Source organism: Pyxicephalus adspersus, chromosome 1 (genome assembly GCF_032062135.1).
Source record: "Pyxicephalus adspersus chromosome 1, UCB_Pads_2.0, whole genome shotgun sequence".
Taxonomy (NCBI): domain Eukaryota; kingdom Metazoa; phylum Chordata; class Amphibia; order Anura; family Pyxicephalidae; genus Pyxicephalus; species Pyxicephalus adspersus.
This window is the reverse complement of record NC_092858.1, coordinates 63296044-63313294: the sequence shown is the minus strand read 5'-3', so window position 1 is coordinate 63313294 and position 17251 is coordinate 63296044. Positions and strand designations below refer to the sequence as shown.

General features: G+C 38.2%; 1 protein-coding gene across 1 annotated transcript in view; it reads left to right on the top strand.

Moving 5' to 3' along the window:
* Nucleotides 1-367: 367 nt before the first annotated feature.
* Nucleotides 368-17251, top strand: part of EFNB2 (ephrin B2) — a 36396-nt gene continuing 19512 nt past the window's right edge. Inside the window, exon 1 of the mRNA XM_072411840.1 lies at nt 368-894. Coding sequence (XP_072267941.1) covers nt 773-894 — 122 coding nt within the window. The 5' untranslated portion in view covers nt 368-772. The remainder of the gene's footprint in view (nt 895-17251) is intronic.

Below are 17251 nucleotides of genomic sequence, written 5' to 3'. Positions count from 1 at the left end.
AGCCTGGGGATGGGGGCAGCACACAGTGAAGGGTTAATAAGGTCCATTGGTTGAGCCCCCCAGTAATGAATGTATATGGAGTGAGTTAAGGAAACAAGCCAGGCTTGTGTATTCGGAGGGTCAGGGTATGTCTAGTAAAAGTAGTGCATGTCACCGGGTCACGTCATGAATATTAATGCTGAGGAGTCGCTGTGACATTGTATGGGAGGTCTGTACCTGTCACACACAATACTCAGCCTTAGCACTGATGAGTGACGGACACCTCAGCCAATAGGAGAGGGGCGGTCGCTGGGCAGCCAATGAGCGGGGCGGTCCTGGGAGGATGGGCTGGTTTATAGGCATAGAGCCGTGTGCTGGCCGCAGTTAGTTTGGAGGATCTGATCACACAGCACAGAGTTCTGCGAGTCACTGCACACAGCACAGCTCCATACACCGGGACACCCCAGGGATTTTCTGTCGTCCTGCTTGGAATTGACTTGCTGGATTCTTTCTCCCTTTTGTGGGCTGGCTCCCGAGGATCATTAAAAAGCGGACCAGATCATTTGAAGGGCTGATGAGGGATCCCCTTTTGCTGAATGTGGGGTTATGCTATGCTATAGGGGGATACTGCCTGTCCGAGCCGGAGTTGTCACCTTGGAGTTGATTGCTGGAGTTGTATTGATCGGCCGGAGTGAGGACTGATCGCACCCAGGGCTTGAAAAAGCACATCGGTCATTGTTGGACTCGCTGCTGCGATCGTAGCTGGGCACATTGGCACCGGATCGGCCCTAACATGGCACTCAGCAGGGACTCGTTGTGGAAGTACAGCTTGGGAGTTTGGATCCTGTTGATCAGGACTGCTATCTCCAGATCGTTAGTATTAGACCCCATATACTGGAATTCCTCTAACCCCAAGTAAGTAGAAGCTTCATTATTTCTCTATAGCTTGTCTGTGTGAGGGTAGCGCCTGCATAGACCGGCGAGCCATGGGATGGTCCCGTGGTCTTGCAACCATGGCAGGGGGTGAGGAGTCGGATTTGGCATGGCATTGAGCTATCTTTGTACAGGGTGTAGAGGAAAGGAGCCGCATTGCACCTGGGGTCCATCACTCGACATTGCGGGTCATTGACCCAGATACCAATACATGGGTGGCATTCATTACACTCCTCCATGGTCAATGAGATCGTGCGTGTCCCCCAGGGATGTGCTCCTTGCTGGGGACACCCGGTGACACTAAGTGACTGCTGGCACTGGCTGACTTCCATACACACAATGCAGCTCTCTATGGCCTGCTGACCTGGGACTGCTGCCTACCTGCTTCATCCAGCATAAACTTCATCTCCTTATCATGGTGTAAATAGACTGCTTGCCACAGATCTTTTATTTCTTGCATGAAAAATCAATAAATCTCTATATCATAGGATGTAAGCTCATCATTTCCCATAGAAGTCTTTGGTTCATAGAAATCTTTGCAGAAGGTTAACATTCTGCACTGATCATCTCCCTTTAACCTGTACTCCTGATTGATCATCAGCAGATCACTATGCTCCTATCTTTACATTTCCATACCACTGATTACCATCATAACCCTGAAGCTGTCTGGCCTTCTACAACCTCCTACTTGACTCCAGATATATAAAAGTGTCTTATAGGAGCACTTCACTCCCCATCTTCCCATCCCTGTGCTCTTCAAAGTCATTTTGTGCACTCCCTTTGCTGCTAAAAGGTTCAGGACACAGTAGGGATCTGACTCTGCCATTGTAGAAGCTCTGGGCTTCACCTTCTTATTTCTCTGTGTATAATAGTAAGCTTTGATGTACAGGGGACTTGTATCCAAAATAAAATATCTGACATGGTTACATCAATAGACCTGTAGTGACATCTCCCAGTATACCGCCTGTTTATTGTTAAATTTTTCCCAATGATGATCATTGTTCCTGAGTTGGCAGATCATCTTTGGTCCTGTGAAATCCTTGGGGTTGACTTGTTAGATGTAATGTTACATTTCAGGAACAGTGATCAGATCAGGCCTACAGAGGTCAGTCTTCCAATGCACATTGCTCAGTCCTGCTGCTTGCAGAAACCTAATCTTGCTGTTTCAGCCCCAACTTTTAGCATTTTGATCAGTTCTTCTATCATGTTCACAATCATTTTACTATTCAGAAGATTCTAAAGTGCTTGGCAACCTTTCTGATTCATGCACACGAGCATGTTATTTTCTTGTCTTCTAACAATGGGCCTCATTTATTGGGCTGCCTGAAATAAGAACACGCTGTGTTGCTGCAGAGCAGCCACTCATCATGAACCTGTGCAGGAAAATAACCGCTTTACAAATGCTGTTCTGGTTGGTTGATCAGGCATAATATTGATGGTTTCTAATGAAGAACCTGATAAATCAGGCAAATTGTTCGGTCAGTGCTATACATGAGTCCTTCTACTAATCCACAGTGCATAGGTTTATTTGTGGGTAGGTTTCTATATCTTTGGATGTTTGACGTTGGTTTACTTATTAATCATGGCAAATTGGCATCATTGCGCCTATTTCTTCTGAAAGTTAGGACCTATAGATTTGAAGTGATGCTTTAAATATTGACCACCCAGTTTGTGTTCCTTAGAACAAAAGTGCTGTTAGTTATACACAACTAATGGCTCTGGTATTGGCCTTATCTTAGGAATTCCAACCTGTTCATTCTAATCTGAAATTCTTATCCAGGAGGTTGTCTATAGAGGTTGCAGGCTATTTCGGAATATTTGATTTATGTCTATATCTAACCAGATTATGTGAGAACCATCTTGCATCTATGGGGAGTTGTACAGTAGAGCGTAGTCTACGTATTTGTTCTGGCGTTGGAGGAAATGAACTCTGAAGGTAGTACGTGCTTGTACTCTGGTGCTTTTGGCTAGTATGGGAATTAAAACGTGTAGTCATATTTTTACATTAGCTGGACATTAGCTAAAAGTATCATTTAATAATAAATGTCATTTTCCACTTTGGGGACCAGCAATTAAATATGAATGTCATTGCTTTTCAGATGAGATGTGGTTTTGTAGAAGCACATTAAATATGACTATGGGGGATATAGTAGGGTAATAACTTTCATTCTGAGTTATAAAAATGTATCCTCACTGTTCCATGTAATTAGAAGATTGAGGGCCTCTTCTCTGCTTTCCTATTCTGGCCCTTGAAAGCAATATTATGGGGATGCATTATCCTCATGACTAAACAGGGCCGTGCTTGATTAACTGCACGATATATAAATACATTCTTCATAGTTTGTTGGCTGTCACTAGTGATATTAATATTAAAAAAACATCTCTTTTAGATGCCAAATCTTCTGTGTGCGATAAGACAAAATCACAGTAGTGCCATTATAATGTACATTTCGTGCATATGTCAGGGTACTGCCTTCACGTTACTTACACTTGGCTAATATTCTGATGCACAATAGATAAAAATAGAAACGCGGCATAGAAGTTCAGATTACATGTGGATGATTTATTTTTTGAATTATAATTGAGTCTTGCATTTTTCTGAATCTTCTCGTGTATTTTTTATGTTATCGGTGCAATCACTTTAGGAGCAAGGAGAGCTAAGCTATATTAATATCTGTGATGTGGTCGGTCTATTGAAAGAAGCTTTCTCACTTGCCTACTTACACTAGACAGCCACCCATTGTATACTCGAGTCGAGTTTTGTAGGTAAACAAATGAACATTCACTGCCATGTGAATACCCCCTTGAACTCTGCTCCTCAGTTTGCATTTAGGTTAATCTTGTCGGTTTTATTATAGAATAGAAAGAAAAGGCCAAAGCACCAGGGGTGGAATTGTTGCTGCATTTACATGCACATTCCTCACATTTTGTCAGGATCATAAAGTGGAGGTAATGGTCCCTTTTTTTCCAAGGGACAAGTGAGCCAGGCCTGGAACAAAGCACCCGCTGAAACCATATCTCAGCCTCCGGTAAACTGCTGTAGACAAGAATTTATTTTGGAATCCTTTCCCTTGGGATGGCCCTTTTAACCCTCACAATTATAGTCCCAAGCTGGAGAAACATAAGCTCAGCTTAAAGTAGTTTACTAAGCACTTACCTCTGCTCTTCAGTCACCCATACTTTGGTTGATGGCCTTTGCAGGACTAATGCAAACACCTTTATTTCATTATCCTTTCACATTGCTTTGACACCTGCAAAGCACATCATGCCCAACCAGAAAAAAATGTGACTTAGATTTATAGATTCCCTTTTATCTTTTTCCTGTTTGGTTCAGTTGGGGTTTAATTGTTACATTATCTGTTGTAATTATCTCCAGGCTTCTTATCTGTAGACCTCCTCAGGTAAAGCACTTTGTTTAAATCCGTAATTATCTTAAGATCTGTGCCTGCCAAGGTAGAGAACAATGCAATTTATTTATTTTTAGCTAAACTTCATCCTATTTACCTATCTCTTATAACCAAAAACAAATGGAATGATAGATTTCAAAGATGTTTTTGTAAGTTGGCCTCTGTTTTGTATGATTGGTGTATTGAAAAAAAATATTCTATTAATGATGATGGTGGTGTTCTCTTGGGTAGGTCAGTTGCATTGAATAAGGGAGAGTTTCTGAGATGTAACCAGTATACTCAACACCAGTCATGTTTTACTTGTTGATCTGTTAGCTAAACCAAATTATTGAAGGTTTTACTTTCATCTCATCCATCTTCCCCTACAGATCCTCAGCGTCAAATAACTGCTAGCTATTCCATGCATCTGCCGCTGATACAAAGCACACACACAGGCCGTTTTACCATTCTTGTGCTTTAACCCAAACACCATCAATATGAATAATTTTACAGACATGGCTAATGCTTTGATTATTACAACCTTACATTAGCAATTTCTTTCTTTTTTTTTTTTAATATTTTACTAGTATACAGACCTGCAGCAGGTAATTAGGCCTGAAATACAATGAAGATAAACTTGTTACATTTTAATTGGTAAATTAGTAAGTAATGTGGATTTCTCCAGCCTGGGAAAACAATAGGTCATACAGTCACATAATTAAATATAGTTGGAAACCTACTTTGAAAAAAAAAGACACAGCTCTGTAAAATGTGACCCTTTACAAATTCTAAGAAACATAATTTAATCACATTATCTAGTTAGAAGCTGTTTATTTGTATCATTTCTAATAGGCCACACTTTTCAGAGAGCTCAAAGGGCAATTGCAACTCAGCTGCTGTTTAAGTGTATCCGCTTGATGGTCTGCGTTTTATTGCGAGCTTTGATTACAGGCTTATAAACTGCCTTGGCTTCCCAGTTTGAGCACAAATTACGTCATGATTGCTCGGCAAATAAGAAGTGAAAAACTGTCACTTTGCTAGTAAAGATCTATAGTTTAAAGGCAATTCCACCCAGAGAAATGCTGTAAAGTAGGTCGAGCTTCTGTTTATTTAACAGAAGTTTAATGACACTGTTCCGTTTTTTGTTTCAGTTACGAGATATCAGTTGTCCTGTAACCTACTTTACTATGCTTGTGCCCTTAATGATATGCAAATATGCCAGAGATAAGAGTATATTATTTTAGTCAGGTATATTTTTAGCTCATTATAGCAAGACTTTCCTCAAGAGTCTCCCTTCGATGTTTCGGCGGCCATTTTGAACCTATTTTGTCATTTTTTATTATCACAGAACTGAAGTTTCGAAGGCTCCAAAATGTCAACACACTGCTAGTTCAGGCTTTAAAATGACAAATTTCTTGTGGTAAAATATGCGTTGGGCACTTTTTTCACCACGCAACGATACTGTTACTTTCTGAGGTAGTCTGCAGATGCCTTGTACTTGAAGAAAGTTGCCTTCATAAAAGCCAGTGATTAAAGCGTTCATGTAGGCCTAATCTTTTCCTTCCATGGCTGACATATGGTAAACCTGTTTTTCAGGTCACCTATCATACATTTTAATAGACTTTGTATGAGCTCATTCTTTGTGTGGCATTCAGGTGATTAAAATGGGTGTGTTGAAGTGTTTAAAATATTTTGATTCAGATATGCAGATTCATTGGCCCGCATCCAGATTTCAACTCTTTATATGTATTTTTTTTCCACCCCCGTGGTATAAGGAAAGCAAATGGTCACCATAAGAAGGAAAAGAAGCTTGGATAAGCTCCTGTGGCTTCATTGTTTCCTTAGAGTCCGGCAAGACAAAAGACGTGAGCAATTTGGGCCTTGTCTCATAAAGAAAAATGTAAACCATTCACACATCTTTCCTGTTTGACTTGTTTAATTCTTATTTTAAATTCAGTACCACACTAGCTGTGTGAAATCTTCTGATTTCTTTAGTAATCCATTTTGTACCGTTCGGTTTAAAAACAAAGCTGACACAATTTGCTTTTATTTTTAAGCAAATCAACCCATGGTCATAGTTAATAAGGGGCTTACAATTCACGCTAGATCTATACAGAGGTGATTTAAATCAAGGGCAATGTCTAAAGAAACTGATCCCTTTTGATTGAAGTGTGGAAAAAAGGCCTAGAGAAACTAATGGCAGTAATCTGATTGTATGGCAATAAAACCACCATTTTTCTGCTTTCCTCAAATTCATGCAATTGCTAAAAAAAAATGTAAAGGGGGATAATAGGGTGCAACCATAGCAACACATAGATTAGCTTGATGTTAGAAGTGACACGTATCTGAATGGCTTGCTGGAACTAAAGGCCTTGCTTGGGGCTGTTGTGTATTGTGTGAATTCCTCACACAATGTGGAGGCAAGGATTACACAGTATGGAAAAACGGCTTGTCTGCTTCGGGCTGGGGTGAGAGCCATTTCTAGTGCCAAGCTGCTACTTGTACTCATGGTAAACCCCCAGCAACCAATCAGTTTCATTGTATAAAGTGACGAGATGATGATGGCTGTGTATTTATTAAGCAATGTTGCTAACATGAAGCAGCCAGTTCACTTTTCTGGTCAAGTTCAGTGTGGGCTGAGGGTGATTTACTAAGGGAGAAAGGGTATTCACCTAGCAGAGTGAATGTGGGTAAATAGGCCAAACTTGCATTCACTTGTAGTTCCCAGTAATGTGATGGTAAATTTAAAAAGCCTCCTTTAGTAAATCTCCAATACCAGATCTGCCCAGTGAATCCATATTACATTATCCAACGAGTACCTTACTGCTAATCAAAGCTGTTATTATGGGAAAAAAAGATTTAATTTCAGTTGATGTAGACTACTACAAGAACACTTTGTACATGTTTGTACCTCTCTTTATTTCTGCGTTCAATAGGAAGGTAGTTATTTTGTACTGTCATACAGCAGTTATTATAGAACCATTAGAGGGATTGTGCTGCAAGTAGGCCTTAGAAATAGCAGACAACTGTATGTATTTGTTTATTGTACAGCCCTGCATAATATGTTGCTTCTATATAAATATAATAATTTATTTTGTTGGATGGAGTAGAGTGATTTTGTAGTATTGTGCTACAAACTACAACAAAGTAGCAGTTCAATGCTAATGGCCTGTACTGTAAATCTGTGCATGTTGTATCCTGGCTAACTCAACATCAGAGCTTAGGATAAGACACGAGATAAAATAATAAGTATAAATGAAGAAGAAATCATGAGAATTACATTTTAAAGATATTTATCAAAATTAGCTTCATACTATGGCAAGCATTCTGTATATTACAGTAGATCTAGCTGCTGAAATAAAATACAGGGTGGGGGTGGTGGGGGATTCACTGGTTTAAGAGCAGTGCAGAATGTCACATTAAATGCATCAGGCAAGGCTTTGTTTAAAGCCATTGCTTTTGTTATGCAGTAAGGCAGTAAAACGAAAGATGATTTCCTGACTTTTGCTCTCGTGAAACAGCCCTGTAAAAACCAGAAAGAAAAGACTTTTTGCTTTTGTTTTTTTCCCCTGCACTTTGTCACTACAGACACAAGACACTCAGAAGAATGACACTGAGAAGAGCTTTAAACTCCATGCTGAGATATGGTAGTACAGGTGCAGGATAGGAGGGTATTTGTTTTATAGCCCGAACGCTTGTGTGCTGTTAGAACCAAATTCTTTACGGTGGAAGAATAGCACAGACAGGGAGAAAACACAGAAGCTAGCACAGTAACTGTTCTGTCTGCACAAATAATCCTAAACACACTTTTTTGATTAAGTGTGTCTCAGATGATTTCATTAAATCATGTTTCTTGGCAGGGCAGCTTGGATAACTTTCCAGGATTTTACATCTTTCTTTGTTGCTTGAAATTCAAGAGCAGATACCTTAACATTTCATTTTAAATGCCGTCAGTTATGGTGACAGCGAAGAATTAAAAAAGTCACCTATGAGAAAGAAAAGTAGAATCCAGATTAGTTATCTGTCTAAAGTTATTTGCTCTCTGAATATCTATTTTCATGCTCTTTTCCATTGAATGTACCAACGCACAGGCTGGGTATCGGTTGAGTACAGACTGGTTGTATGTGGTAAAAGTATAGTTTGTTTACTTTTTAGATATAAAATAAAAAAAAAATTCCTGGAAGCTAAATTTTCCTATTCAGTCATTAAGCAACTTTTTAAAAATATTTTTATAACATTGTTTTTAAATCTGTATATAGTTAAATCAATGAAATCATGTTTTGCTTTTGTTCATAGTTAGTTATTGGGTGAGACGGCCTTATATTTGGTTTTATTCTCAGATTAGCAGAATTATCACAGATCAAAAGGGATTGCTAAAAAATAGGCATGAAAAATGTAAGAACTTTTTTTCTGTTCAGTATCTCCATATAAAATATATATAAGATGTGTTGATAAAAGCAAAAAGAAAAGTTCAGTGTCACAAAATGGGAAAAAATATACTACCTTAGTCCTAAAGTATATGGGATTATGTTGGGTTGAGAGATGCAGTTAGCAATATTTGAACAAGAAAAAAAATGAGAAATGTCTTTAATGAGGATATTAATGTTGATATAGGTAAGCTGAGTTTTTTTTCAGCTTTATAAAAAAAATACTAAAATTTTGCATTTTAGATCTCCCAAAAAGGCAGATTCCAGTCTTGACCATGTGTGGTCCAAAGAAATGTGATGAGTAAATAAGACCAAACATGTCACCTTCTGTTCATTGTTAGTCTGTTCCATACTTTTATAGGTTTAGGATAGAGAAAGGTTCATTTATAAGTGTTTACAAGTCCAAGATGCATTGCATTGGAGTTCAGCAGGGGCTATTCATGGTTTATGGAGGAAGGAACATTCACATGCGTGCTTAACACCCTTATTGCCTTCTCCAGCCTTTCAGATAGAGAATAGTGCATATGCATGGCATTCAAACAACAAAAGCAGTAAAGTGAATGGTGCTGGCCTACATGCTTATTTATACAAAAGGAAGGTTACAGTACTTTAGCTGATGTTGAGCAGCACACTCTCATTTCCTTCAACTCCTGACTATTTTCTTTTCCACATCTGGCCTGTGCCACATCACAAACTTCGTTACGTACCCCACATAAATGCGTCAACCTAGCCTAACACAAATGCTGTCCGAGGGAAGGTGAATTGCATTTCAGCCATTAGCTGCCTGGTAATCCTATTTATGTCTTCTCTACAGAAATTACGAAGTATGCTGTTACAATGCTATTCACTTGTCTACATTCATTTACAGCTATGTGCAATCCACAAGCTCTGGCAGTTTATAAAAAGTGGACTCAACATTATAACAGTGTGAAGACCAAATGCATCATGGCAATCAGCCTATAAAGTAAATTAGAAGCTGATAAAACTAATGAGGCTTTTATTAATGGATGTGCATTTTGATTAGAGCACATAGCAAGCCGTACTGCAAAAGCTAGAACATTTTCTAGTTATTGGGAAAGCTTCTTTATTCTTTAACCAGAAAAAGAAGCAGGTCTTTAGTCATATCTTATAGCAAAAGCTTTGGAAGCTAAGGTTGCAGCTCACTTAGATAAATTAAATCCTTAAAGAGAACCTTTCACTTTGCTCGTTCAAATCACCCTCACTTTCCTGTGTCCCCAGTGGCTCTATTTACCTGTTGGATCCCTACTTGTAACAGCTTTATTCTCTACATATTGGTCTGTTTTGGAGTTCTCCGTGGTCTCAAAAGAACTTGCCATTCATGTCAATACCGTTTAAACCTCCTTTGCCCACTTCCTCATAGTTCTCAACCCCTATATTCTGTTAACATGATTTAAAATGATATCCATAGACATGAGAATGAACATTTTTTAATAGAATATTTCCAGATTTCAGTTTGGTGGAAAAAAAGTCTTCCCTATTGTACCTACATATATGTGACTTGGTTTACAGCAACAGGAAAGTGGTTTTCCAGATTGAATCAACATTTCCAGTTTTTTGGAGATCACAAAGCCCAGGAACTGGGTAGGATTTCTCCAAAGGGATTAGAAAAGGGATTTCCTATAACTGAGATCACTTATAATAATTATTCACATTGATGACTGTGGAAAGCAAATTGTACAGCAAAAGGGAAACATTTGCTCGGCTATTGTGAATGCCTGTTTTTTCTCTGATGTGACTTTTTTCTAACTGTATGGTAACATCTGTCATGTAGCAAAAGGTAGACGTGTACAGAGTTGCCTGTTAGGACAGTGTGAGTCACACATTGACTCCGTTAATTACCAGCCCATATGTATTCTTGTTCCTTATCAGTGCCTTAGAATACACTGGAATAGCAATCTTTAGATAATATTCACATTATTGTATATGTGATAAGCATCAGTTCTCCTTCCTGAACATTTTCACAATCGATTTCAAAGTGCAAGACATTTTTCTCCTGTTTTTGGCAGCTGTGACGGCCAACACCCAGTATTTCATTGTGGGTTATGGCTGTTAATTACAAAGCAGCTGATTTAGGGCATGGTATAAATATTAGGTTCCCTTGCTAGCTTTCCCAGGCTGCGGAGCAATGTGTTTTTCAATCTGTGTCATGAATATGTGCTCTTTTGCTTAAAAAAAAAAAAAAAAAAAAAGCCTTTTAATTTGTAGAAGTATCAACAAACTACATATATTTAGGCCTAAATGATGTCAGACACAGAACAGTGGGCCAGACAACTCGCACCGCAGTCTGAAGGGGATATTATGAAGGAGACGTATATTCAAACAAATCTTGCAGACCTGCTGGAGAGCAGTATTGGAAAATTCAAGGGAATAGAGAAGCACTGTAAGCGTACATATCACAAAAACTACATTTTATTGAAAGTGACACTAAGTAAGAATGAAAAAAGAGAGAGCCTATTCTTGGCATACAAAGTTCAGCCAATGTAGATTCTTAAAGATTTGGAGGCTGAATATGTAATAGCAGTAGGAGTATGCTGGACTGGACTTTGGGTTAGTCACAATTAAATGTCATTTTACTTTCGATTTGAGTTCAGCCAACTGTCAGCATTTCACGAATGGCGTGCATGGTCTGGCCTACTGCTGCTCTGAAAACCTTGGTGTTTTTCGATGGATGTGCTCAGTGACCTAAATTGGGGAGTTATTGGGGAACTAGCATTACAGTCTGAGGAGTCATAAGAGGTAATAAATCACTGTATATCCCCAATAGTGACCTTTTTCTGCATCCTGTGTTGTATCTTACTTTATGTAATGGACATAGGGGGAAGAGGGCAACTATTTACACCTGAATTATTTTGGCCACTTCCTTTTGCAGTTCCACACAATTGTGGTGTTTTACTGCTACTTCTCACAATGCAATTCCATGTCTTGTCTGATTTGCTAAAGATAAAATGTTCCCTATATCTTTTAAAAGATGAGCAATTACATGATAAGGCTGAGAATTTCTTCTACTAACCAATCTACAAATCTCTATGTCATACAGAAACAAAAATGTACAAATTTGTAAAACATTAAGTCACATCAAAAAAGTTTTATAGAAATTATGGCAAAGATAACTTGCCATGAATAACAAAACATGCTCTCACTGACTACATACATTCCCTTTCGGTTCTTGCTATTCATTTGAAATGCATTGTCGTTCTACTGGACTGAATTACACAACCTAAGGGAAACTTGTATTGATCAAATATCGGGAGTTTTAATGGAGTTTCATATTTACAGATGCATTTTTTTGTTACATTTGAATAGTATCTCCGCTTCTAAGTGGCGTCCAGACCCTCTGAATGTTTACATATGGTATAGAGGTTTTATGAATGGACAATGGGGCCAGCAGCTGTGTGTACTAGATGGAATTCATATGTTGCTATACACTGGTAGCAGTGGTGTGTCTGGTAGCTGACTCTTTCCCTTTAATAAAATACTATATAGTTGTCTGTCAAAATATGAATGTTTTAACACACCTTTTCATGTTTTGCCTGCAAATTCCATCTTTTGTTTTTATTATGTTCCAAGATGGAAAATGTTGGCTTGCTGGGAGAAGATTGCATGGCATAGCAATACATATTCCAGAGGAGATTCATTTTGTTTCTGATCCTGGGGCTTTGCAGAGGTCATCCTCTTTCTCTGGCCCATAAAGGCTGCAGTCTAACAATGCAGGCTTGTTCAGAGGATAATAGCAGATACAAAATAAAGCTAGATGGCTATTATAGAATCATAGCTATTTCCGATTTTTAGACTTGAATTTACTCCATCTTCACTGGGAGAAAAATGTGGAGATTACAAAAATTGAAACAAGTACCTTCATTTAATAAAAATTGCAGAGAGCCATTATAACCCCTGATAACAAACACAAAGTCTTTTTTTAAAGACTCTACTGACCTAGGCTTCTATTTGGATGAGACATTCTGTATGTATTTATGTTTTTAACAAATTAGCCTGCATTATTTATATAGCATAATGAATAGCACCATATTGAAATTCTGCAAATAATATGTCTTAGGTTTTTACCATACACAAGATTGTTACCCTATCAGTCAATAATGTTTAGGAAAACACATGCATGTCTGTGGACAACCTAAAGCCAATCATGGCTTAACCTAACTACGGGTTTATTTAAAATTCCACATTTTATGGATTCTAAAGTATGTACTAACACCTTCTGCCCTAGAGACATCAAGCAAGCCTGGAACTCGCCCATCAGCAGCAACAGGATTGAACAGAAATCTTTCATATATACTTTTATTGTAAAACCACATTGTTTCCATAAACCTATAAGTGGGGGGGAAAAGTAAAATAGGCCAGGCCATGGAAGCATGAACAATAGTAACTGTTCTTGTCTTTAAGACAACAGTCATCTGAAAATCAGATCATTTAGGGTTATGGTGCAAAAGAAACTTGGGACTGTAGTACTACAAAACTTCAATATAGAAAAGCAGATGTTTCATGTAACATGGAGCGTCTTTAAGAAAAGCCTAAATCATGTAAAGTCTTGGCACTATGCAGGATGCTGCCAGCTTTAACATTTTACCGCCAGTTTAGTTATCTTATCTTCAAACAGTTGATTTGTAGATTGCAGTCTTTTAGGGTTTAACTGCAGTATATTGAAATATTGATATATACACCATTTTTTTTTCATCCTACAAGTCAAACGGTCCTTTTTCAGCTAAAATCATTAACATGTGCAAAGTACAGTATAACAGCCAATCATATTTAGGTTTGTATAGTCAGAGCTGTAAAGCATGACTTCTGATAGGCTGAAAACTGGGCTCAAAGCAATCAATTATGCCATTTTGTGCTGCCACCATTATACCACCATTCTAATTTCATAAAATTTTCATTAGCTTCAAACAGTTCTATTGTCCCAAACAATATCCAATATGATGTCTTTAATCAGGCAGCAATGAAACAGGTTTTATATGGAAGAGACTCTTACAGACATCAGAAGACTCACTGGTTAAATGTAATGAAAAACACGCCTGTAGCAAAGGGTGAAAAGTCTTGTACTTGTCAGCATCCAATTTACTAATTGTGCATCTTATATACATTTGTGATTGACTGTCGTATAATCTGTCAGAAGCAGTAAACGGCAGATAAATATTCCTTTATTCACTTGAGTAATCCAAATATGTCATTTGCATTTTTAGATCAGGAAAAAAATGACATCACTCAAAACTTTTAGTTGCCTTGAAATATTTTACAGGCTTCCTCATTGTTTGTCTAATGCCTCGCCTTCACATAGCAAGACTGACCCACCCTCTGTCGCAGTCTGTGGTTTGGAGCATTGCTGCCGGGAACCTGACTGTACAGGTGTACCTTACCTGCAGATTAAATTGATAGGGCACGGCAAAGTATCAAATGAAGGAATGATTAGCTTGTTAGATTATGGTGAAGCCAGATGACTTTGTCTGTACAGTCCTTCAGACCGATGTAATGATTTATGATGTGCATACACAGCCAGTTGTTAAACAGGTGCAAGATGGGCTTTGAAAACTACAGGAAGTCTTTCAGAAGGTTTTGGGACAGCCATTGATGGTCGGTGATATGTTTTCCTTACTAAACGCCAAATGGCTGCCAAAGATGTGTTGGATTGTGTTGTCAATCAATGTCTACACAGCCCATAACAGTTGATGAGAGAGTTCCTTTCATTTGCAGCATGGAAAAAAGGGAGAATGTCATTGTTTGCTATTGATAACCAAATAATTTAGGACACTTCCACACATAAGGTCACTAATCAGTCAATTAGCCTATAAAGTATAAAAGAGAATACAAGCAATACACAGATGTGACACACTTTATTTTGCAGTAAAACAATGGTAAAAAGTAGTTACCAATGACAATCAGAAATATTCTGTTAGGCAATGAAGTTGCACTGTTGTTCTAAAAAAGGTTTACCCTTAAACATGGCAGGAACCAAGCAGTTTTGACAAAGCTGAAATTTGATTCATTGCTATTGTTCATAGTGGTTTACATGTAATCTTTGCTGTTTTTTGGTGGGCCATCTGTCTATAGTCACCCTATTACTGGTGTCACCAGAAGCTAATGTGAACAAAAGCTGTATCAGACTGTTGACTGTTAAAAACAAGAAACTCAAACCTGTTTCTCCTGTTCCTCTAACACTGCCCATAGCCCTCATGAAATGCCCACAACTTCCAAAAGTGTATATGTATAGTAATATGCAAATGTAACTGACCATGCATGTCAATAGGTGTCCTAAACAACAATACACTGCGGGGAAAAAGATGGCAGGGCCAACCTTTCCCCATGAGGATACCTGTCATTAAGTTCCAAGTGGATCTGGATGGGTACATTGGGCCTGTTTTAATAAAACTATCCCAAGATTGGAGAAGAACAGCAAACCTGTAATGGATCTGGTCCTGAAATATGCCAAATAATAGGAAATTATTTTAAGAATTCTTTCCTAGATTTGTTCGATCACCCAAGATAGTCTGTCTTCTGCAGTCCTGGGGAGCTTTTATAAATCAGGCCTATTCTGATTAAAAAATGCATGGCTTGTGCTGTTTTCTACAGCTTTTCTGTGTATTTGGGTTGCCATAGGTCCTCTTTACCCCATTCGATGGAATGAAGTTTAAACACAAAGTTATAGTAGTTGCTGATTATGGACACTTTTAAAATATTGTAATCTGTATTCTATTTAGTGTCGTGTTTGCTTCTAGTAATGGTATTCCAATGTATTTTCAAACTCTCCACTCTTAAAAGATAGGCCGGTATGTGACTAGTAAAGCACAGCTGAAAAAAACAACCCTACATCAAAAGGAAGCCTGATTGACATTTCAAATGTTCAGGCTTGTACTGTGAAATGTAATATTATTGTTACTTCCACAGCAATTGTGAGTAAAAGGTGGGAAATTGATTAGGAATTGAGTAAAGCTATACCTATCTTTCAAGATGCTTTGTTAAGTAGAACATGAGGTCACTAAGGGTAAGAACAGCCCCCTCTAGCTATGTCAGAATAAATGCCTATTTAGTAAATAAGAAGGCATTCACTTGTACTGCATTTAACTTTACACCATCATGTGCTGGGACATGCCATAGAAAGACTCGCTGGACTGGTTCCTTTTCTTCCTCCTTATTTTCTGCTTTCTTGATCATTGTCAGATATCTTCCATAAACTGCCTGATGGTACACATATTTAAAGATTTTCTCCCACCAATTATTATTTTTTTGACACATAAAGGGAAAATACAGTACGTTGTCAGTAAAGAAATAGTTTGAGTCATTATTCAGGTATTTGCCCTAAAGTCATATATATATATATATATATAAAAATATGTAACTGTGTGCTTAGGTTTAGCAAATTATGCAGGCAGTAAAAAGTAAAAGCTAGTGACCTACCTAAACCCTTGTAATGTAATAACAAAATCTAAAGTATGTAAAACGAATGATGAATTAAAGCTCTGAGCATTGTGCCCCCCCCCCCAAGTAATACCCCTAATCTAAAAGCCCCTTTTATTTGCCCAAACCTGTGGTAATGTGCTGCACTATAGATTTTCTTCTCCCATTTTCTCCCAATTTTTACCTAGGTGGCAATTGGTTTCCAGTGGTGGGGTCCTCTCAGATAAAGATGATGTAGATGTGAATACCTCACTATGGGGGACCGGTCAGTATGGGTCAGTTGAACCGCCAATCAGCACTTCCGGCAGTGTATCTTAAGGGTTTTATTTATATTGGCAATTAGTAAAAAAGGATAATCATTTTTCCTCAAGTCTTCAAAGCTGGAGGGAGAATACTTTAAAGAAAAGTTGAAGAAAGTTTTTAGAATTAATTGAATTGCTGACATGGTTCATAAAGCAAGCTGTCATCATGACAAATGCAATGCTCTATTTTAGTTCTATGTAAACACTATCCAAATAGGAACATTTATGATAATGTTTCTAGAAAGACGGATCTATTGTTTTGTGTGTGCAGTTTTTGTGGCACAGAAGGAATAGTGTCAGCCAGTTTACCTTTTTTAATGCATTGCTATAGTTTATTTTCCTATTGCAGAGTTTATTCATCTAATGATTCTATTGTTTTGGTTTATAAACAATTATAAATCAGCTCCCTGCACATTTGTCACCAGACAGGAGTGTCTTGCTTCTTGCCGCACCCTCGTTTTCTTGCTGAATACATTCCATCCATGCAACGCAGTGAAACACTAGAACGTGATTTTGGAAATGCTAAAGAAGGGGATCCCCGTAATGGGAGGAGCAGTTAAAGGGGGTTAAAGTAGACTGTATCCACAGCAGACTTGTGTTTGCACTATCATCCTTTTTTATTACAATAGGTGATCCACTAGAGGGCTTTGTGTATTTTAGTGCAACCGATGTATTTCCCATGTTAAATAGTAACTGTGATATCATTCACATAGGGAGCCCATTGTATTCGGTGAATCAGAAGAATCCCCCCTCTTCCTCTCAGACTCCCCCTGTAACAAGGGGCAGTAAAGCATAC